Source organism: Euleptes europaea, chromosome 19 (assembly GCF_029931775.1).
Source record: "Euleptes europaea isolate rEulEur1 chromosome 19, rEulEur1.hap1, whole genome shotgun sequence".
NCBI lineage: Eukaryota > Metazoa > Chordata > Lepidosauria > Squamata > Sphaerodactylidae > Euleptes > Euleptes europaea.
The window spans coordinates 15,070,329-15,093,739 of record NC_079330.1 but is presented as its reverse complement, the minus strand read 5'-3'; the positions used below and the strand labels follow the sequence as shown (position 1 = coordinate 15,093,739).

At 46.9% G+C, this 23,411-nt stretch overlaps 1 protein-coding gene across 5 annotated transcripts in view; it reads right to left on the bottom strand.

Moving 5' to 3' along the window:
- CAMTA1 (calmodulin binding transcription activator 1) overlaps positions 1-23,411 on the bottom strand; it is an 815,188-nt gene that overhangs the window by 81,991 nt on the left and 709,786 nt on the right. For all 5 annotated transcript variants that reach the window (XM_056865058.1, XM_056865060.1, XM_056865059.1 and 2 more), the window contains exon 6: positions 13,089-13,242. In XM_056865058.1, coding sequence (XP_056721036.1) covers positions 13,089-13,242 — 154 coding nt within the window. The remainder of the gene's footprint in view (positions 1-13,088; positions 13,243-23,411) is intronic.

Below are 23,411 nucleotides of genomic sequence, written 5' to 3'. Positions count from 1 at the left end.
CAACATCTTGCTAACAGCTCTCAGCTGCGATTGCTTTACATGAATGGCCCGGGTTTCCTCCTCTCACTGCACCGTCCCATGTTGCTTCCCTTGGCAGGGGAATGTTGAAACCCAGTGAGAAGGACAGGATCCCACGGGAAGGACCGCATGGATTCTGCTGTGGGTTTTCGCTCTCTGCTTACCACGAAGGGGTGCACCGCCAGGGGCTCAGACTAGATTGGCACACCAGTTGGGGCCAGAATCTGTGGGAAAAGAATGTTCCTCTGTGGGAGGTGATTGCTATGGGATACCCCCCATAGAGGAAAAGAGGATGACCCAACAAGAGATGGATGGATTCAATAAAGGAAGCCACAGTCCTCAGTTTGCAAGACCTGAGCAAGGCTGTCAAAGATAGGACATTTTGGAGGACATTGATTCATAGGGTCACCATGAGTCGGAAACGACTTGACGGCACTTAACACACACACACACACACACACACACACACACACACACACACACACACACACACACACACACACCATAGCTTTGTCAAATAGGGTTGCCAGGTCCCTCTTCGCCACCGGCGGGAGGTTTGGGGGCGGAGCCTGAGGAGGGCGGGGTTTGGGGAGGGACTTCAATGCCGTAGAGTCCAATTGCCAAAGCGGCAATTTTCTCCAGGTGAACTGATCTCTATCGGCTGGAGATCAGTTGTAATAGCAGGAGTTCTCCAGCTACTGACTGGAGGTTGGCAACCCTGCTGTCAAATAACCATCAGAAGTTGGAGAAGTGGAGGGAAAGGGGTGAAGGTGCAGGAGTGCATAAGTTTGAGTTTGGAGAGCTAGACAGACAGACAGACAGCCGCAGATGGGCTGAATCACCTTGAAGGTTCAAGATCTCTCTCTCTCTCTCTCCCCCACCCATCTGTCTGTCTGTCTGTCTGTCTGTCTGTCTGTCTGTCTGTCAGTCATTTGCAACTGAATTCTCCTGGTGCAGACAAGACAGTCCCATTGTGAATGAATGCTGGGGTCAATATTCAAGAACGTGTGGGTGCAGTTCCTGCCCCCCTTCCTCTTTGGAAATCTGACGTAGTTGGCTGCACTGCAGAACATTTGCCAAGCCACAAGACTCTTCCAAAGGGGACCGACCAACCCTGGTTCTGTGCCGCCCCTGGAACGACTCACTGTTTGGAGAAGTGCAACGAGCCTAACTATACCATCTGGAGACTCCTCCACCCACAAAACTACTCACAAGTAAGCCCTCTGTTTGGACATCACACGGAACACTGCCGAAGAATTGTGTTCCCCTTTAAAGAAGCAAACACAGAAGGCGCCGGGCACGTAGAATGACCCTGTTGCTGCTTCATGTTGACCTATGCCTGAAGATTAAATGCAGGAGAACCCATTCAACTATTTAATTCTGCTGGCTGGAAGGGGAAAAAATCAGAGACCGGAGGCACTCGGCAGTATCCTGGCTTAAGATGCAACCTAAGGAAACTTCCTCCAACTGAAGTAGCTGTTTCGTCAGAAGGAGTGTGACTTAAGTTAGAAGAAGGCTCTAGCTGGAGGAAGGCTTCATACTAATGGAGTGGTAGGAGAGGCTACTGGAGCAGTCTATCTGAGCGGTAAGAACTTGGAACTTCAGCAGCAGTATCCTGTTCCCATACAGGTCTGTGATGCACAAAACTGGGATCTAAAATTGGGATCCTGCCCTGCCCTTACACATGACTGACCCGAAGCAAACGGCCAGTCCTTGCTGCCACCCGAGTGCAGAAGGCATGTAGAGGTTTCTGTTTTCCTCCACCTCCCAACCAGCTGCCCCCTCCTTATATTTCCCCTCCCCAGATCATTTGCATTCAAGGCCCCGTCTAGCTTTCCCCCACCATAATTTTCCAAGCTTATTAAAAACGTCAGAAATGATTTGTTCTCTCTTCAGATACATGGTTATTCATCAAGAGGTTTTTCTACGGGGGCAAATTACTCTAGGGGGGTGTTTTCCAGACTGGAAGCGGCCGCTCTGGGAAAACACAGCAGTACCAGGAGAGGGAACTGGAGAAACGAGGCGTGGGGAAGGAACTGTCAGAGATGAACCCTTTGGGACTGAAGAGTTGGAGGGACCATGGGGAGGGGGAAGGAGAGACTGAACGACAGCAAGCAAACTGTCCTATGTTGGAGAGACCTGCTGCAGGAACAACCCCCAAACCTGAACCATTCGGGGTCCAGATACTCTCAGGTGAACTGATCTCCACCTAGGTGAACTCCCCTCCCTCACTGATCCAGCATAGTGTAGTGGTTAAGCGCGGTGGTTTGGAGCGGTGGACTCTGATCTGGAGAACTGGGGTCGATTGCCCACTCCTCCACATGAGCGGCGGAGGCTAATCTGGTGAGCTGGATTGGTTTCCCCGCTCCTCCACACAAAGCCAGCTGGGTGACCTTGGGCTAGTCACAGCTCTCTCAGCCCCACCTACCTCGCGAGGTGTCTGTTGCGGGGAGGGGAAGGGAAGGTGATTGCAAGCCTTAAATGGTAGAGAAAGTTGGCATAGAAAAACTAATTCTTCTTCTCCTTCGTCTGATCAAAACCGGAAGGCTCTAAGGCGCCAAGCACAAGGTGCCATTCCTAAAAAATGCCATCTCCCAGCCAGGCCCTTGCTTATCCGCAGCATGCAACAGCTGCTCCCAGGCTGACAAAACTCTTCTCATCTCTTCTCCAGCGTTTTGCTGCCTCTCTTCCGTCTCCGGTCCAAACACACACAGTGGCAAAGTGCTGAGCAGTGCCAGGCAGAGCATTTCTGACTCCTGCCGGAGGACTTGTTAATTTCTCTCTCCTTTCTTCCGGGGCCTGTCTCCGGCCCCCTTTACAGCCTCCCGCAAAGCCCCAAATCCGACGTCAGCAAAAGCCAAGCACCTGCTTTGTTGTGACACACCTGGGATCTACAGGCACTGCGAAAACCAGAAAGAACAACAGAGAAATCTGCCAGCGCTTGCTAAGCACTTGCCTTGGGGAGAGACAAGCTGCCCTTCCTTCCTGCTCAGGTAGCCGGAACTCAAGGCTGTTGCGGTTCAAAGACAGTTTGTCACAGTAGTCAAGCCAAGAATGAGAGATGGGAGATGCAGGCTAGCTCGGGTCTCAATGCCTGGCTGCAGTCAGGGACACAGAGAGACGAGTCTCACGCAGGGACGATCTGCCAAGGCTGGCCTAAGCCCCAAGTGCGCCTTTCCCTAAAGCAGAATGGTTCACCCACTCAGGGCTGGTGCTACTGTTAAGGCGAACTAGGCGGTCGCCTAGGGCGCAGACTTCAGAGAGGCGCAGAACTGGCCTGTTTTAAACAGGTTCGTTTCTTGGAAAAAATGCAACTGACAATTTTTATTTTTTATTTTAAGGTTGGTACCACAACCATGCTGTGGAAAATAATTAATTATGTGTGTGTGTGGGTGTGGGTGTGTGTAAAGTGCCATCAAGTCGCAGCCGACTTATGGCGACCCCTTTTGGGGTTTTCATGGCAAGAGACTAACAGAGGTGGTTTGCCAGTGCCTTCCTCTGCACAGCAACCCTGGTCTTCCTTGGTGGATACCTGTTTTATCTCAAATTTGAAAAAGTGGGCAAAACGCAGGGAAACGCAGGGGGAGATCGAGGCGACCTCTGATGGTCAGAAAGGGCATGCATAATCAAAACAAAGAACCGAAGTGGTCGGAGGGGTGACCGTGAGGGAATCAGCCATGCATAAAAGGCCAGAGAGATTTAGAATACAGCTGCAGTCTAGTACGCTGTACTGTACTCTTAGGAATGTCCCATTGAACTCAGGCCATTTGTATGTGTGTGTCTTCAAATGTGAGACTTAACCTTGTCTTTTATGACTCCCAGGGTGAAAATGCATGGGAGGTTTTGACTTGGATTGGCCGCTCTTTAGATGTACATTCCCCCCATCTGAATTCTCAAAACTCTGCATGGGGGCTTATTTTTTTGAGAATTTGGCTGGGGGAAATGTACATTTAGAGAGCGGCAAATCCAAGGCAAAACCTCCCATTCGTTTTCGCCCGTCTGAACATTGTCCATGAGGAAGAAAGAGCGGAAAGTCCTATGAGGTTGAAGGAGTTGGGTATGTTTAGCCTGAAAAGGAGAAGACTGAGAGGGGATATGATGACCATCTTCAAGTACTTGAAGGGCTGTCATATAGAGGATGGTGCCGAGTTGTTTTCTGTTGCCCTAGAAGGTCAGACCAGAACCAATGGGTTAAAATTAAATCAGAAGAGTTTCTATCTAGACATTAGGAAGACTTTTCTAACAGTTAGAGTGGTTCCTCAGTGTAACAGGCTTCCTCAGGAGGTGGTAAGTGCTCCTTCCCTGGAGGTTTTTAAGCAGAGGCTAGATGGCCATCTGTCAGCAATGTTGATTCTGTGACCTTAAGCAGATGATGAGAGGGAGGGCATATTGGCCATCTTCTGGGCATGGAGTAGGGGTCACTGGGTGTGTGGAGGGGGGAAGTAGTTGTGAATTTCCTGCACTGTGCAGGGGGCTGGACTAGATGAACCTGGTGGTCCCTTCCAACTCTATGATTCTATGAAAGGCGTAGCATAAATGAGCATTCTGGCGAATGTGGGCTCGACAGAAAGTAACAGATGTGAGAACTGCTTTAAATGTCACATATGATGAAAACACCCTAAACGGGTTGCTAATCCTGACTGAGGAAGCTCCAATGCAGAGATCTGCTGTTAGGACGGAGATAAATATCCTACTGTGATTGGGAAAATTGGGATAGAGTTTGGCTTATACGAGATTGCAGCACAGCTGCGTGGAAAAGACACACTTTTCTTGCTAGCCACACGGTGGCACTAACTGATCAGACAATCGTGGAGGTTCCCTGGCTTTGATATGAAATAAAAGCTTCGGTTGTTAGGGGTCATTCCCGCCCCTTTTAAATATTCTATAATCACTAAGATTACAGTCTTAAGAATTATGTTGGATGTTTCAGGTCTGTGGTTTGAATAATTAGGAGAAAGCAAGAACACAGTGATTATAGATTACTGACATCGAGCAGAATTCGCGGGAGGTGTAGGTCTGCTTTGATGCATAGAAGGGAGGTGGGAGGGAGGGAGATTTAATTGTCAACTGAGATATTGCGCAAAAGAGCAGCTCGCTGGACGTTCTTGCCCCAGCAGCTTTCTTAACCCTACACAATGTGATGCGAAGGGGCTAGAGATTGCCCCTTTGGGGACATCCCTGAAAAATATTACTGCTGACTTTTCACACACCAGTTCAGTTCTAGGATCCCAAGAGTGGATGTCTCAGGTCTAGCCTAGACCACATGGGCATCACACAGGCATTTCTGTTTTCATGTGGTACATTTGTTCATCTATAAGAAGAAGAGTTGGTTTTTTATATGCCGACTTTCTCTACCACTCAAGGAAGAATCAAACCGGCTTACAATCAGGAATCAATCAGTCATATCAAAGAAATGCCAGTGCTTTAATGCAATGTTGGCCTATGTGAATCCTGCTCCAGAAACTGTAGTGGCCCTACTGAAATTTGTCATCTTTTCAGTCACGTCCTGCACAAAGAAGCTTGCACTGTTGCTGCGCACAACAGACTCCTGGAATTCCTGTATTCTTGTGATAGTTTAATAATTTTGCACCGACTCATTTTCAGTTACCACCGCAAATCTCTCTCCATCACTGTGTGACCTACAGTGAAATATTTCATGCATGAGAATGCTGACTACAAATCCCATGAGGCAGTGCAGGCAGGAGCAAAAACCATATGATGGATTGGCAGTGGACAATCAAACCATACTGAAGGCACGGAAGTGCAAAAATGGAGCCAGCTACATAGGAAAGACCATTGGCTGTGCTGTTTGGGCCTGAGAAAGAAAACTGGACAGTGGAATTATTGCTGTGCATTGGACTGTCCCTACTCAGGGTTAAACACAGAGCAAAGCCACAGAATAATTTAACTGGTATGAACATTCAAAGAATAGGGCATAGGGGTCTGCAACCTATGGCCCCAGGGTCAAATGTGGCTCAGTAATTTTAAAAAGTACTTAAAAAAAAGAAAATCAAATCACTGTGTGAGTTAAATGCTAGAACAACCAGTATGTGAAGGGAATGGCAGGTAAAGATTTTTATGGGACTAAAGGGTTTCTTAGAGACACTTTCCAGAACAGGAAATGATAGCGGTGAACAGTTAAACCAGGAATTCCAACAATGAACCATGCACAGATTTATGCCAGTGCATTAAAACACTAATCATGTAGGCAGCTCTTGGGTATATTTATGACTTACAGTGAGACCTTGTGCGTGTCACTTTCTAATAAAAGGGCTTTCAACAGCCAGTGTTTGGGCTGCAGAAACTTTATGGATTATTACTCAACGTTAAGTTGTATATTTTCAGTTACCCAAATGGACTTTCTAAAACCGACTCTTTGTCAATCTGTTGCTCTGAATTTTGATGTAGCTTGGCTCTTTAATTATAACAGGTTGTTGACCCTGCCAATGAACCTTAGAAAGAGAGTCCCCCACACCCGGGCTTTTCTCCAGACTTATCAAAACCTTTATTGCTTCCATCAGACCCTCACAGATGTTGGGTCACTGCAGGAACCTTCAAATTTGGCTCAATGTTTTGCTTTAGGTGAAGTTTGGTGCTTACTCCTAAGATACCAGTTTCTTCAGTCACAGGAAAACAACCTTATGTACATATGTAAGTGATGTCAAGTTGTAACCGACTTATGGCAGCCCCGGAAAGGGGCTTTCGAGAATCAAAGGTGGTTTGCTATTGCCTTCCTCTGCAGAGTCGTCCTTGGTGGTCTCCCATTCAAGTACCGACCCTGCTTAGCTTCCGAGATCTGATGAGATCAGGCTGTCCCGTGCCACCTTCCTTCACAAAACAACCTTAGCCAGGGAAAAGTCATGTACAGCATCTTTTAGAGACAGTCGTCTCTTTCATAGCTACCAGGGATGTGACACAGGACAGGAACTCCAGGAGGTGCCTCTGCATCCCTTTTGGTCACACTTTGCAGAGCAGGAAAAGACGATGCCACGGCTGTCCCAGATCTCACAGCTCAGCTGTTTAATGTGGCCGATCACATGGCATGACTACAGAGAGCTGAATTCTGCTTTGCTAATCCCATTTCCGCTACCAGATGCCTCCAAGGACGTCTTCAGGTCAGACTGGCGAGCCCTCAAAGCAAGGGTAATTGGGCACTGGAGAGAAACAGTGAGGGCCAGTGCCAAACCTATGGGACTGGGAACATTATTTTTTCCCTTATTTTTTGCTGTTCAGAAAAAAAGAAAGAGAAAAAATCAGGCCTCTCCTGGCTGAAGCACTCGCACGAGAATCTCACTGTTTCTGGCTTGTCCTAAAACTCCATGGCAGACCCCTTCCAAAAGGGAGATGGCGGTGGGAGGGGCCGTGGTAGGGCGTCTGCTTGGCATGCAGAAGTCCCAGGTTCAATCCCCGGCATCTCCAGTTAAAGGGACTGGGCAAGTAGGTGATGTGAAAGACCATGGAGAGGGGCCGTGGCTCAGTGGTAGAGCACCTGCTTGGCATGCAGAAGGTCCCAGGTTCAATCCCTGGCATCTCCAGTTAAAGGGACTAGGCAGGTAGGTGATGTGAAAGACCTCTGCCTGAGACCTTGGAGAGCCATGGAGAAGGGCTGTGGCTCAGTGGTAGAGCACCTGCTTGGCATGCAGAAGGTCCCAGGTTCAATCCCTGGCATCTCCAGTTAAAGGGACTAGGCAGGTAGGTGATGTGAAAGACCTCAGCCTGAGATCCTGGAGAGCTGCTGCCCGTCTGAGTAGACAATACTGACTTTAATGGACCCAAGGGTCTGATTCAGTATAAGGCAGCTTCATGTGTTCATGTGTTCAAATAAATCAGAAGGAGATTGAGACTGGGAATGGCAGCCCATGAAGGAGCTAGGAAAGATCCATAAGTGGAAAGGCACATTGCTGGCGACCAAGATCAAGATAATTCATACTAAAGTACTCCCCATTACTATGCGTTTGTGTGAAAGTAGGACAATGAAGAAAGTTGATTCATTTGAAATGTGGGAGGAGCATTTTACGGGTACTATGGGCCACCAAAAAGACAAGTGGTTTCTAGATAAAATCAAGCCTGAACTGCTTCTACAAACTAAAATGACTATAAGCTTAGGCTATCGTACTTTGGTCACATCATGAGAAGTCAAGAGTCACTGGACAAGACAATAATACCAGGAAAAGCTGAAGGCAGCAGGAAAAGAGGAAGACCCAACATGTGATGGATGGACGGCTCTCAATTTGCAAGACCTGAGCAAGGTTGTTAATGATAGGATGTTTTGGAGGTTATTAATTCATAGGCTCGCCGTAAGTCAGAAGTGACTTGACGGCACTTAACACACAGAGGTATATGCACAGAGAGAGAGGGAGTACCAGCCTTCAATCTTATTTCCAGCTGAAATCAAGCCCCAGGATTGGTAGCTATATTTGCTCATCCTCTTCTCACGATTGTAGGGTTGCCAAGTCCTTCTTCTCAACTAATGGAAGATTTTGGGGGAGGAGCCTGAAGAGGGTGGGGTTTGGGGAGGGGAGGGACTGCAATGCCATAAAGTCCAATGGCCAAAGCAGCCATTTTTCTCCAGGTGATCTGATCTCTTATCGGCTGGAGATCAGCTGAATTAGCAGGAGATCTCCTGCTACTTCCTGGCAGTTGGCAACCCTACACGATTGCCTTGGTCCTTTCCCATCCCTCCTTTTGTCTAGCCCTGCCTCCCCCCTGCTCTCTGTCTCCCTTACTGTAAAAATGTACACTGTAGGCTCCTCAGGGCAGGGCCTCCCCCAGCCCCCAGCCCATATGCAGCTCTGGAAAGGGCCAGTATTATATGAGGATGGCCAAATTAACCGAATTCCTACATGGAAAAGATATGGAAAATTTAAAAAAAAACATGGGCAAAGGCCAGCTCATATTGGGATAAACTGGCAAAAATGGATTTTACTACTTTAATTAGTGAGTTATAGAAACTAGTTTTAATATTTTTATATTATATAGTTGATAGATATTCTTAAAACTGTTAGGACACTTCTTCGGAAGTCGGGTGATGGGTCACATTTTTAAAGGTGGGTGGAGGGTCGAAGGGGTATCTTTTTGGTCTTAATAACTTTGTAGCTACGAACTTATTAATAAGTATATACAGATACTCTTTTGTATTATGTTTTGTTATATATTTTTTGTATTATTTTTATTGTATTCGTTTGTTTGTTTTGTGTTATAAAAATCAATAAAAATTCATTAAAAAAAAGTACCGAGTAGAAATAATGGCTTGCTTTATAATGGGGAGTCTACTGTCTGTTTGTTTGCTGGTTAATGTAATCCAGCCACTTGTCTTCCATAGGTCAAAGGCACCTGCAGAAAACCTTGCAAGGAGAGAGAATGAGAGAGAGAGAAAGAGGTTTCCCCCAATGAAAGTTTCTTTATCCAGCCTGAAAGAAAAGCCCTTGCAAGAGAGGCTATAAATCCCCTTTGAATCCGTCCCTGAGGAGATGGCATATGGGCTTGGTAATTAAGTGGTTGGCAGAAAGGTGCAGCTGGGTCCCTGCCATAAGAGAGCTATTTTGAAAGCTTGGACTCAAAGGGGGGTGGCGAGAGGAGAGGCAAAGCTCACCTGTACACTTTGCCTTTCAAAGGTCTGAAGGAATGAAAGTCGTCACGATGAAAAAATACCAGAGCTGCATTATGCAACAAGTTTTTTTTTTTTAAGGAGATGGGATGGGGGGGACAGAAGAGAGAAAGAGCCTCCAGCTTAAGGTGCGCCTGGACTAGGCTGGGCACCAGACTCAGATTCAATCACTGACTAATCTCCTTCAGGGCAGAGAAATTTGGAAACATCAGGAAATCAAACTGTGAAGCCTGCGATAGAATGTGATTTATGTGAAAATGTGAGGCGGCTAATGTGCTTGGCTTCAGGATTTAGCAGCATGCTCCGCTTGGAACCCAATCTGAGGCCTGCCTGGCGAGGAACACTCCTGGCACTCCCCAAACGTGCCCAGCCAAGCGGCACGTGTTTTCCAAATTCTGATCGGGATCTAAAGCACCCCCCCACCCGCTCCCCGCAATCCCACTTTAAACTCCGAGCTGCATTTCCAAGGAAGCCTTTCCCAGGATGCGCATCTATAAACAGGGACGTGCGCATGCATAAGCAGGCTGAATAATTGGGCAGAACTTTGCGCTTCCCTCCCAAGGCATAAAAGAGATTTACGGCTGGTTTGGTGTCGTTTCTCCCGTCGTTTTCCTGACGCACTGCAGATTTTCAAACCTGCTGCCACCTTATCCGCCTGTGCTGCATCGCAGGCTTTGGAACGGGATCAGTGATGCCCCCCCCCCCGAAAGTTTCACAGCAGTTTCTCCCTCCCACGGGGGCGATTTGGCCCATCTGTTTAAGGTCAGGGCTGTGTGTATTGGCATGAAGCAAGAAAGGGCTAGGGTTTTTTTCCCTGCATAGCCACAGCTATAGGCCTTTTATGCAGAGACGTTTCCCTGCAGTCACCTCCGCCAACCGCTTCGGGGCTTCCTTTTGATTATGCATGCCCTTTCCGCCCATCAGAGGTTGCCTCGATCTCCCTGGGAGTTTTGCCCATGTTTTCCAGATGCAGTTTTAGCCAGAATCTAGAAAATGCGGGCAAAATGTGTGTGTGCTGAGAGCGAATGCGGAAAAGGCATGCATAATCGGCCATACTTATGCTGCGCCCTGGAACTGGCCTTAGGATCAGGACAAGAAGAACCACAGGAGAATGCGAACAGGTCATGTCTGGAGCCAAGATGGAAGTGAGCAGATCAGAAGTGGAACCTGGCTTTTCACACCTCACTACTGGTCACCAGACAGAATCCCAGCTTACCACGTAGGACAATTTGCGTCCCAGATCCCTCCTCCCCAACAGCAGTTCTCAGGAGTCCAGCAGGGAGGGCAGATCGGAACAGATGGATATTCCTTCCCACAAACTTTGTTGAGGGACTTGTCTGGCTCTGCTGGGTTCAACCCAGCCAAGAAGTCTCTGTCCTCCCCAGTGGCCCAACGCGACCCAGAGACTTGCAGAAGGTATCCCTCCACAGCCCAGCAAGCCTGTTTCCACGGCTCCCGCAGTCCAGCCCTGGAACTCATTTTGCAGACATAGTTGTGGTCCCAGCAGGAGTAATGCACCAGCAATAACCTGGGAACCGGGATCGCAAGGACAGCATCACTTTCAGACTAAATTGACCAATGAAAATGAGCTGCAAATTGCCCGGGGGGGGGAACAAATTCGTCTCTGGGCCAATTCCGCCAGGGGGTCTACGGAGCGACGGGTGAGGAGGGGCTTGGCCTGGCTGATTCTCAGCACAGCTTTGCCGACAGAACGGAGATCTCTCCAATTGCCGGCCTCTTTTGCATTCCGCAGCCCGTTCCTGCCAAGAGGGACGCCTTGCTGCTCAAATGATGCGCGGTTCAATACAGCCGCTATCTGTATGCAACAGAAGAGCGGCTCTGGAACGATCCGCGCTCTTCAAACAGCAGGCAGTTGTGGGAGGGAGAGATGGGGCTGAAAGGAGGCATCCCAGCCCCTGTGGGGGGGCGATGAGGGAGAAAAGTGGAAGAGGCGGGTGACAAGCTGACCAGATCGTGCCTTACAATGGGCGATTTGTCATGGCAACAAGTTCAAACTTACAGCGAGGGCAGACAAGTGCCTGCCAGATCAAATTTTTTTAAAAAAATGATTTGTGGGCAGAAACGGAGGCCAGCCCTGGGATGCCAGGAGCACAGCAGGTACATGTACACATTGACTTGCCACATGTGATTATCCCTCAGGCTACCTCACTGGCTTTGCGCACTAAGCTGCGCTTGTTATGAACCCGTGAAACAGCCCGGCATGCTTACTGTGCCTGTCAAAGGTGCAGACAGCTGTGCCTTAAAGCCAAACTGCACAGGGCACTGGGAGGTGCATGCTCAGACTCAGAGAGCCCGAGCATTTCCCGCCCCCCTTTATAAATAGCAGTGGTTTGGAGACCTGGGTTAGATCAAGACTTGTAGGGGAAGGAGGGGATAAACCCTTTTCCTCTGCATCTTTTCCCCTACAGGCTCTCTGTATTTGCCAGTGAGGCACATGGCAGCTCCACGGGGGCCATTTCAGGCTGGGAAAATGGCTGATGGGGGAAAAGTTAGTTTGCATTCCCTCTTCCTCCCCATGTCCCACTGTCCTGATCCAAAGTGGGCCCCTGTCTAGTTACTATCGAGAAAGAAAGAAAGAAAGAAAGAAAGGAAGGAAGGAAGGAAGGAAGGAAGGAAGGAAGGAAGGAAGGAAGGAGGGGAGGGAGGGAGGGAGGAAGGAAGGAAGGAAGGAAGGAAGGAAGGAAGGAAGGAAGGAAGGAAGGGAATCCAGCCACAGAGTTTTGAGAGTCATGAGCAGTTCATAGAATCATAGTTGGAAGGGGCCAAACAGGCCATCTAGTCCAACCCCCTGCTTAATGCAGAATCAGCCTAGAGCATCCCTGACAAGTGCTTGTCCAGCCGCTGCTTAAAGACTGCCAGTGAGGGGGAGCTCGCCACCTCCCTAGGTAGCTGATTCCACTGTTGAATAACTCTTACTGTAAAAAATTTCCCCCTAATATCCAGCCGGTACTTTTCCACTCGCAATTTAAACCCATTATTGCAAATCCTGTCCTCTGCTGCCAACAGGAACAGCTCCCTGCCCTCCTCTCAAGAGAGCAATCATGTCCCCCCTTCAACTTCGTCTGCTCCAGACTAAACATTCCCAACTCCCTCAGCCTTTCCTCATAGAATTGATCCAAAAAAAGGTGATAGATACTATTTCACTGCTTTATAGGCATTATGAGGGAAGAACCACAACAAAAGTTCTTAAAATGCACAGCCTTTCCCCCCAATAATCCTTAGTATATTCAATAGCCTTGAAACCTTACAGCAGGTCCCCCCTCCCTGCAAACAAGACCTTAGTCTGCAATCTTCAAGGAGCTCTACGCAACCTTCCTCTTTGTCAATTTTGTGCACTGGTTCTTGAAAGACACACAAGCCGCATCCAGCTGCAAACTCAGGCACAGCCAGAGGCCAACTTCCTCCCATCCCATTCCCACATGCCCAAGCCCAGCATACTCACACATTGGTTTCAGCTGGCCGATCAGCTCCTCTTTCGTCCATTTGGCCCACTCTTTCTTGTCGGTGTTTATGGAGCAAAGGATGGGGCCGCACGGCTTCCCACAGTCCTCGATGGCGGGTACATTCAAGTAGTGCACCAGCACGATGTCTGGGTTCTACAGGCACAAGAGGCATCCTCGTCAGCATCGGTTCATTACTATTATCATTATTACTATTGTTATTAATAATAACTCTTATTATTTACATACAAGCTTCTAGTCAATGAAAGCTCACAAGAAAGTTGGCAATTGGGGCGGGGGGAGACCATGGCACTAAACAATAGAAACAGGGGAAGGTAGAGAAGGGGCCAAGGTTCAGGGATCGAGCACCAGCTTTCCCAGATTTGATTCCAGCACCTCCACTTAAAAGGCTCAGGAAGCAGGTGATAGAAAAGACCTCCTCTGCCTGAGACCCTGGAAAGCTGCTGCCAGTCGGAGCAGACAAAACAGAGCTTGACGGAACAACAGCGTAATCCTAAAGAGAATTACTCCAGTCTAAGCCCACTGAAATGAATGGGCTTAGACTGGAGTAATGCTCCTTAGGATTCCACTACAAGAATACAAGACAGCTTCATGGGTTCAGCTCCAGGGTTCACACCAGGCCATTTAGCTCAGCGCACGAGACGGTTTCTTCTTTGCCCAAGGGACCGAGGAGAGTCCCTGTGCCCTTGGCAGTGTTGCTGAGCCTTGGTTTGCTGTTAGAGTTGCCAACTCTGGCTTGGGAAATTGCTGCAGATTTGGGGGTGGTTGCCTGGGGCGGGCAGAGTACAGGAAGGGGAATATGAGTCTGCCCTCGGAAACTGCCACCTCTGCCGGGGGAAACTGATTCCTGTAGTCTCAAGATCAGTGGTAATTTTGGGAGAACTCCAGGGTCCGACTTCAGTTTGGTTCATCCACTTGCTCCCAGTGTGTCTGGCCAAGTACAATCCCTGCCTGTTCCCCCACCTCCAGCTTTTTCATAGTGAACCAGTTGCAGGGAGAAAGGAGAAGACAACCCAAGAACACTAACAGCATTGCAGGGGATCACACATCAACACACACGAAATTGCCTTACTAAATCAGACCCCGGGGACTATTAAAGTCAGTCTTGTCTACTCTGACTGGCAGCAGCTCTCCAAGGTCTCAAGTGACATCTTTCAAAGCACCTTTTTACCTGATCCTTTTAACTGGAGATGCTGAGGATTGAACCTGGGACCGTCTGCATGCAAAGCAGGTGCTCTGCCACTTATCCGTGGCCTCTCCCTTCTCTGGAGAGAGTTCCTCATCAATCCAGGCCTCACAGAATTCCAAAGTGTGGGATGAAAAACATCAAGCCACCGAAACATGGAAGAAGATAACAGTTCCCAGAGATCTGGATTAGCTTTGCATGTAATAAATGATTCTATACAATGCATAGTCATTCATTTTGAGTCTAATCATCTATGTCTTCTAAAAGGTTTGCCATTTGGGAATATCTGCATTCTCTGAAACCCAGGAATATTTGGCTTGATATGATATATTCGGTCATGTTTGTTTTCTATAATATTTAATTAAATTCTGGAGAGAGTGAAATGTTAAGCAGTAATGCAACACTATAAAGTCTGTGCCATTTATTCTTGGTATGTTTATAGCTTGAAAGTAAATGGTGGCATTAGAAAAACCTTTGTCCAACTTGGACAAACCTTTTACTCTGGTTACCAAAACAAATAAACTACTATATACCTCATGGCAGGCATTGATACCAAACAATCCTGACATTAGTATGCAATATTTAATTCCCGTTTGTTACACTGTTTAATCGATTTCAAGAGAATGTGGAATACTGAAAACTTTTCTTAATGTCAGAAGTTTTAAATGATCTCTGTGGTGCATTTACTATCAGTGTATCTTTTTATCTGTTTAAAATATTTATAAACCTGCCTTTCTTCTCACAGCTGGAATATCTGCAATATTTGAAAACTTTAGGAATATCAAGTTTATGAGTAATACATAAATTTCTCCATTTTGCCATACATTTAATTAGATCTAGGAGTGTATCCAACAAGAAGCAAATGTGATGTGAGATATCCAATAAGGAGCAAATCCAATGTGTAATATCTCCCATACTGAATGTGCCCCTATATGTTTACAATATCAAAGTTTGCAAAATAGTGAGTATTTTTAGACACCTTCAAGGCACAGGTAAGATCTACATTGTCATAATACTTAATCAAACTAAGTAGAGTATAAAAATATAAATAAGTCATTTATTTATCGAGAAGATCTGTATGCTGCCTCTCCCAAGACCTGCTTCAGGTGCACACCGATTGTGTGAGAGGCTCTTGAAATACTGTGACCACCTGATCCTAAGGTGTGTCTTTTTACAGCACAAGGCTGTGGCCCCAGATGGAGAACTCGAGGATTCTGTGCTGGTGTATCTTGAAGATATATTGGGGTCGGGGACTCCACGCTAATGCATAGGGTTGGCAACCTCCAGGTACTAGATGGAGATCTCCCGCTATTACAACTGATCACCAGCGACAGAGATCAGTTCCCCCGAATAAAATGGTCGATTGGGCAATTGGACTCTATGGCACTGAAGTCCCTCTCCTCCCCAAACCCCACCCTCCCCAGGCTCCACCCCACAAATCTCCAGGTATTTCCCAACCTGACTCCGGCCTTTCCTGGAGCTGAATTCAGATTGCCTGAACACAGAACCACTGTTGCTTTTTTTTAGCATGGAGTACATATTGCCCTTCCTGAGTGCAAATGCAGGAAGGCTCAGAATTTGCCAAAGCTGCTATCAAGCAACCAGACAACGTTGCCTGTAGATCTGCGTTCAGTAGAGCTTGTCTTATGACAAGAGGAAGCTGGCCTGTTGCCAACCTTACCTGTAGCTGACTGCAAATGGGAATTGTTGCGTTTGCAAAAGTCAGTCTGGTATGTCCCAGGTAAGACAGGTGTTGCTCTACACTTTGTTAGCAATGGATCCAGAGGGTATTCCGACACATTTTATGATCAGGAAGCAAACCACTGTGTCTCTTAGAAAAAAAAAACCCTTGTGATGTTGCGGGAGATATATTCTGTACGAAATGGCTGCTTCCTTTCCCCGCTTTCTGGATAAAGTGCTTTGCAAGAAAGCACTTGTAAAATTGACTGTCTTTGTCCAGATGTGCACCTGCAAATTTGATCTTCCACAAGGAGGCGATTGAGCGTTGTGTCAGCAGCGTTAGGCCCTATGCCAGAAGTCAATGAGCCTTCTCCCAACACAGCCAAACAGACGTTGAAATCCTCCTAGAACTGGTCAGCCGTAAAGCCTTTCCAGCAAACTTTTCAAGGAAGGAAGTTCAATTTGAGTGTTTACTACGTTAGATAAATGAATAATCTTAAGAACAACAAGGCGACCAAGAAACAGCCCCCGTGGTAGATAACACCAAGATTGAAAACTTGATTTCTCTCCCTAAAGTCATTTACTACTAAATTCACAAACTTTAATGACTGCTCTGGAATTATTTATAAAAATAAATAGGATAATGGTGTAATTAAAACTCTAATGTTCCATTAATGCTGTTAGAGCATGGCTTGGGAGAGGACAGGATATACAAGCTGGCATTTGTTCCCGAAAAGAGGGAGTCACTTTCCTCATGGTGGAAGTACCAGAGCAGCAAATAAGCTCCCACGCTAACGAGAAAAAGTTACTAATGAATATACGCTGTGAGCCAATTAATTGCTTGCCCTTCAGATGGGTTTAAACACACTTAAGGGGCCTGAGTCAGGCAAAGGGTAGGAGAAACTCCAGAGGACCGAAGGACAGCGGCCCTTGCAAGGGATGAAAATTTGGGGAAGAAACACACTTCCCCAGGGGCCCTCACGGAAGTCCTGGCACTGGCTCCCTGTGGGCCCAGACAGCTTCTCTCGGGCAGCCATAATAAACGTCATTTCACTGAATAAAATAAATCTGGGTTGCCGTGAAGAAGAAGAAGAGTTGGCTTTTATATGCCGACTTTCTCTACCACTTAAGGCAGAATCAAACCAGCTTACAATCACTTTCCCTTCCCCTCCCCACAACAGACACCCTGCGAGGTAGGTGAGGCTGAGAGAGGGTGACTAGCCCAAGGTCACCCAGCAGGCTTCATGTGGAGGAGCGGGGAAACCAACCCGGTTCACCAGATTAGCGGCCGCCACTCATGTGGAGGAGTGGGGAATCAAACCCGGTTTTCCAGATCAGAGTCCACCGCTCCAAACCACCACTCTTAACCACTGCACCACGCTGGCTCTGTGAGCGGGGGAACGAGGGACAACCATTTAAAACGAGCCGTTCAGAAAACCAACGACAGGAAAGGAGGCTTGCAACTCAGAAGAATTTTTTTTTAAAGATTAAGTTTTGCACCTCACCTAGGGTGAGCCATATGTATGCAAACAAGCACCCACGCAAACAGACGCTGGCTATTTTGCGCCGACTGCACCTTCTCATTAGAGTCCAAAGGTCTCCAGGCTTATTTTAAAACTAAGTTTAGAGTAATAGCTGATGCCCGAGATCAATCCTGTCACATACCAGCCTTGGTAGAGTGCAGGACTCAAATATTTTAAATAAACAAGCTTGCTCTTGTCCAAACTCATATGGCTGGAGGCAAAGCTATCTTATTCAGGCATGTTTTTTTCCCGTGTTCACCTTAATTTATGCACTGAGTGATCAGTACAGGCAGTGCACTATCTTGGTTGCTTATGGCACAGGCATTTTCCGTAACTCCTTGACATTTATTTTGGCCCAGATTGGCACCGCCGCTACATATAGTCCTTCGAATAACATCACTTTCAACAAGCAATCCTTATTAAACATAGAGCCAGACTAGGGTCTGAGAGAGCCAGGTTCAAATTGTCCCCTCTGCCATAGAAGCTTACTGGGAAACTTTGGCCCAGCCACTCTCCCTCGGCCTAACCATCCTCACAGGATTGTTGTTGTGAGTGGAAGAGGGGAGGAGGATGTTGCAAGCTGCTTTGGGTTCTCATTTTGTTTGATACCACCAACCATGGTAATTCTTAGAATGATAGAATCATACAGTTGGAAGGGACCACCGAGGTCATCTAGTTTGACCCAATGCACAATGCAGGAAACTCACAACTACCTCCCACCCACACCCCCAGTGACCCCTACTCCATGCCCAGAAGATGCCCAAGATGCCCTCCCCTCTCATGATCTGCCTAAGGTCATAGAATCAGCCTTGCTGACAGATGGCCATCTAGCCTCTGCTTAAAAACCTCCAGGGAAGGAGAACTTACCACCTCCCGAGGAAGCCTGTTCCACTGAGGAACCGCTCCAACTGTTAGAAAATTCTTCTTAATGTCTAGACGGAAACTTTTTTGATTTAATTTCAACCCTTTGGTTCTGATCCGACCTTCTGGAGAACCTTGCAAGGTTGTAGCTAGTGGTTCACCGCTTTGTGGTGGTTCCTGCCTTTCCTGGTAGGTAAATCCCAGAAGGCTGCGTGGGAAAGATGATTTTTTCATCTCCATGGGGGTAATTGTGTTCTCTTCCCCAGAGCCCAGTTTTGCTTCCCCTGCAATTTAATATCTACACGGAGCAGTCGGGGGAGGTCATCTGGTATAGTGCCATCAGTACATTGCTGATAGCCAGCAGCGTTTCTCCTTTTCATCTGAACTAGGTGAGTCAGCCAGTCCTGAATAGGTGTCTGGAGATCAGTTGATGAGAAGAGAGTGAGTACACTGAAGCTTTGTCCACACAAGACAGATAAGGATGGTGAAGGATTCAGCAAATTGGTTGGCAAGGGAAATGCCTTTTCTGGATGGGATTATTCTCGCCTAGAAAGATTCATAGCTTGGAGGTCCTCCTGAGTCCTACATTAATGCCAGAACCACAGGTAATAGTTGCACCCGGGAGTGCCTGTTATCAGCTTTGGCTGATTCACTAACTACGTCTGCTACTAGAACAAAAAGATGCTGCCATAACCACTTGCACCTCTGGCTGGGTTACAAGACTCTCCAAAAACAGTAAAAAAAAAATGCAATCATTTGGGTTTTGTCGGGGAGGGGGGGACTGTGAGCAGAAGAGGACTCATTAGACTGGAGCACCAGAACATCGGCAACCCATGTGCTGGTTTTGACCTCTAAATCCTAAATGGATTTGGCATGAAATATTTCCCTAAGTCAGACGCTCCAAATCCCTTGTTATACGCAGCTCACTTCTGAAGGACTTTGGAAGGACTTCTGGAGGGAGTGTTGCCCTGTAACAGAGCATACTTCTGATACTGAACTGAACAAATCACCCCTACGTAGGCCATGAGAGAGAGAGAGAGAGAGAGAGAGAGAGAGAGAGAGAGAGAGAGAGAGAGAGAGAGAGAGAGAGAGAGAGAGAGATGCAGTCAAAGCAATCGCTAACCCATCACTTAAATATGATAGTGAGAGTTCCCGAAGGCAAAGAGAAGTTCTAGTCCTCTTGCTTGCTTCCATTCATCCCACCATAATGGGTGTTATTAGAAATGTATCATATTTATTGTCCTATTATGGTGAATTAATCCTGCCCCAGATGCAGTTATTTTCCAGAGCCCATTGAGGACTTCACCCCAATCAGCTTTTATGATAGCCAAATGCATCCTCTGTGTGTATAAGTCTTCTCCTTTCCCCCCAAGGCGCTCTTTGCATACAATGCTGCATCTCTGGATCTGAATCGCCTGCCACAGACTTAAGGCTTGAGGTACAGGGCACTTTTTAAAAGTTTGTTAAAAATCAAGCTGGATAAAACCCACACTAAAACCTCATCCCCAGCAGAAAGCCGAAACCTGAAGACCCAAACTTGATGGATGTGCAATGGTTTTTGGCAAATTCTGTTTTCAGATTTCTCTCCTCCAATCTTTGGTTAGATGATTTCTGCAGATGATTGGACAGCTACTTTGAATTGTCACCCCATGGCCTCCGCCTCTCAAGAGCGGCACCTGAGAGAAATGTTAAGCCAATATGGGTTTATGTGTAATTCAAGTGTGGGTCTGGTGATTTTAGCTATTACCTCCCTGAAATTGCCTGCATCAGCTAATTTCAGTAAAGTTACTTGAATAGTCTAGTAAGGTAAAGTCAACATGGTCCTCAAACATTTCCTCAAAGAGGCAGGCTTTGATGTTGAAGATGTGTGCAAGACCCTTCCTGTGGGGGTCTCTCTCCTTCTCTCCTCCCCATGCTCCTATGAAGAATGGATGCCTCTCATTTCTATTCCTCCCCCTTTCTTCCCCAGTGGTGAGTCCCCAAACATCCTTCATGTTCCTTTTTTGATCAGGCAGTGCCGTTATCCCAGAGTCACTTCGACAGGGGCCTTTGACAGGGGAAGTACACAGTTGTGTCGCATGCCCTGGTACACTCCCATTGAGAGCTGAGCACGATGTAGTGGTTGGAAATCCAGGTTTGAATTCCCATTCTGGCATGAAAACTTGCTGGGTATCCTTGGGCCAGTTACACGCCCTCAGCGTAACCTACCTCGCACAGTTGTAGATCTGAGGATAAAATGAAAAAGGGGAGAATAACTTTTTACTCCAGTTTGAGTCCACACCAGGGAGAAAACTGGGGTATTAATATCAAAATCTGTGTGTGTAAAGTGCCATCAAGTCGTAGCCAACTTATGGCAATCCAGTAGGGTTTTCAAGGCAAGAGATGTTCAGAGGTGGTTTGACATTGCCTTCCTCTGCATAGTGACCTTGGTATTCCTTGGTGGTCTCCCACCCAAGTACTAGCCAGGGTCTGCATGAGACCCTGGAGAGCCGTAGACAACACTGACTTGGATGGACCAAGGGTCTGATTCAGTATAAGGCAGCTTCATGCGTTCATGTGTGTTCATGTGACCCTGCTTAGCTTCTGAGACCTGACAAGATGAGGCTAGCCTGGACCATCCAGGTCAGGGAAAATATCTAAACAGGACTATCATAGGCCTTTTATGCATGGCTGATTCCCTCGCCGTCACCTCTCTGACGATTTCGGGTCTCTGTTTTGATTATACATGCCGTTTCCGACCGTCAGAGGTCGCCTCTCTCCCTCCCTGAGTTTCCTCTCATTTTGCTCGTGTTTTCAGAGACCTGTTTTATCTCAGATTTGAAAACGCAGGCAAAACATGGGGAAAGTCAGGGGGAGAGTGAGGTGACCTCGGATGGCCAGAAATGGCATGCATAATCAAAATGAAGACCCAAAGTCATTGAAGGGGTGACGGCGAGGGAAACAGCCATGCATAAAAGGCCATAATCTGTTTTACATAGGACAGCCCTTGAGAACAGTTTAGAAATTTCAACAGATACACAGTGAAGCAGCCACGCCAATTATAGGGACTGGTTGCATCTAACACTGATGGGTTGTGAGTTGCAATGGGAAAACAGTTTGGTATGTATGTGCCTTCAAACAGAAGCCTGATGCTTAGAAAGGTCTGCAGAGGTAGGTTGCAGCTTTTTTTTTTGCCGTCAAGTCACAGGCGACTTACGGCGACCCTGTAGGGTTTTCAAAGCAAGAGACGTTCAAAGGTGGTTTGCCACTGCCTGCCTCCACATCGCACCCCTGGTACTCCTTGGAGGTCTCCCATCCAAATACTAGCCAGGGTCAGGGCTGAGAGTGTGTGACTGGCCCAAGGTCACCCAGCAAGCTTCCATGGTGCACATGGGGATTTGAACCCAAGCCCTAGTCCAACACCTTAACCACTACACCATGCTGGCTCTCTGATTGCAGCAATTTGGTGAAAAAATTGTTAACTGTAGCAGAAGGAATTTTACTGGCTAAACTTTGGAAGTAAAACCTATTACCATTGTTATAACTATAGAAATGTAGCATGTTTAACATTGACGCTCATGAGAAAACCGATTCTTTTCAAGCACCCTTGGGAAGGAATCACTGACACCAGTGAAAAAATGTGTGCAACCACAGTAGCTATTTCTTGGGAGCTGGAATGAGACACCACCAACAGAAAATGTCAGGCCGGAAGTATTCATTTTGATTGGATTCGATCGCTCAGACTAGTCAAGAGTATGATTGTTGTTTAATCTATATATTTTCTTCGAGTTTCTCCTATTTTATGATATGGGACTTTATGCATTCTTCTGTGTTGCTAATACAGCTGATGATTTTAACAAAAACTCTAAAGCGGCTCACATGTTTCGTTCATAGCACTACCGTTTCATACCATTTGACCATAGCCAGCACCCCCCTCCCCGCCGTTGCACATCTGAATTAATGTTTCTTTTAAAATATGTTTGAAGGAGCATAGCAAACAAACAGCTACGGGGGAGGGAAGCATTTTTAATTCTTATTTTTCCCATCTACAGGAGCACACTAGCTAGCATTGATGTGCAATTTAAAACAATGCCATTTTTTAAAAACCCTGCTCCTGTCGTGATTGAAATGAGCAAGAGACAGCTTTCCTTAAAGTACTGGGAGCTGGATCAGTTCCTGCATCGAACCCGGTTGTTTTCAAACTTTGGCGACCTCACTAATCATTTACTTTGTTAAAAGAAATCCCAAAGGCTAAAGTCTTGGGAAGTGGAATTCTCATTCTGTGATTTTCTGAAGGATCCTGGCAAAGATGCAGTTGTGCCTAAAGGTTTGGTGCTGCAACCAGGGATAGCGTTGGCCCTGGATCAATTCCGGAATTTGTGACTGTTATGACTGCTGTCTCAGAGAGGGACAAGAAAAATGCCAAAGCCAAGAAAGAAAGAGGGATCCCTATTATCCGGATCTGAGCATTTAAAATGTCATTTATTTAATTTATCTTTATTTATTTATTCATCACCCTTATATCCCGCTCTCCCCAGCAAAGCCAGGCTCAGAGTGGCTGACAATAATTCTGCTGAGAAGGAAACATTGCCTTGTTCCAGAGTCTTTCCTCTGAGAGCTCCAGACGGAGATGGGAGCCCTTTCATTAAGGAATCAACACTTACAATAAGCCTTTTTAAAAAAGAACCAGCCAAGTCCGTCTCACAGGCCAGCTGCTCTTGCACCAGTCTTTTAGTTCACGCCTTGCATTCTACCTAGCATTGCCAACTCTGAGTGAGGAAATTCCTGGAGATTTCCTTTCCTTTATCCCTTAGAAGCTCCTTGATCCATTGATCTTGAGCAACATATATCTAATGTCTGAGGGATATAAGGACTGAAACAAATCTTGCCACTGACAATGTAGCCTTGGGATCCATGTCACTTAGTAAAAAAGGCATTATGTCAGACACAGAGGCATTAGATTTATATGTCAAAAGGGGAGAGATATAATGGGATCAAAGTTCCTCATAAAAGCGGCATTCCAAGAAGGCATGAGCTCATGAATCGATAGAGCCAGAAGAGCAAGGACAGGTCCT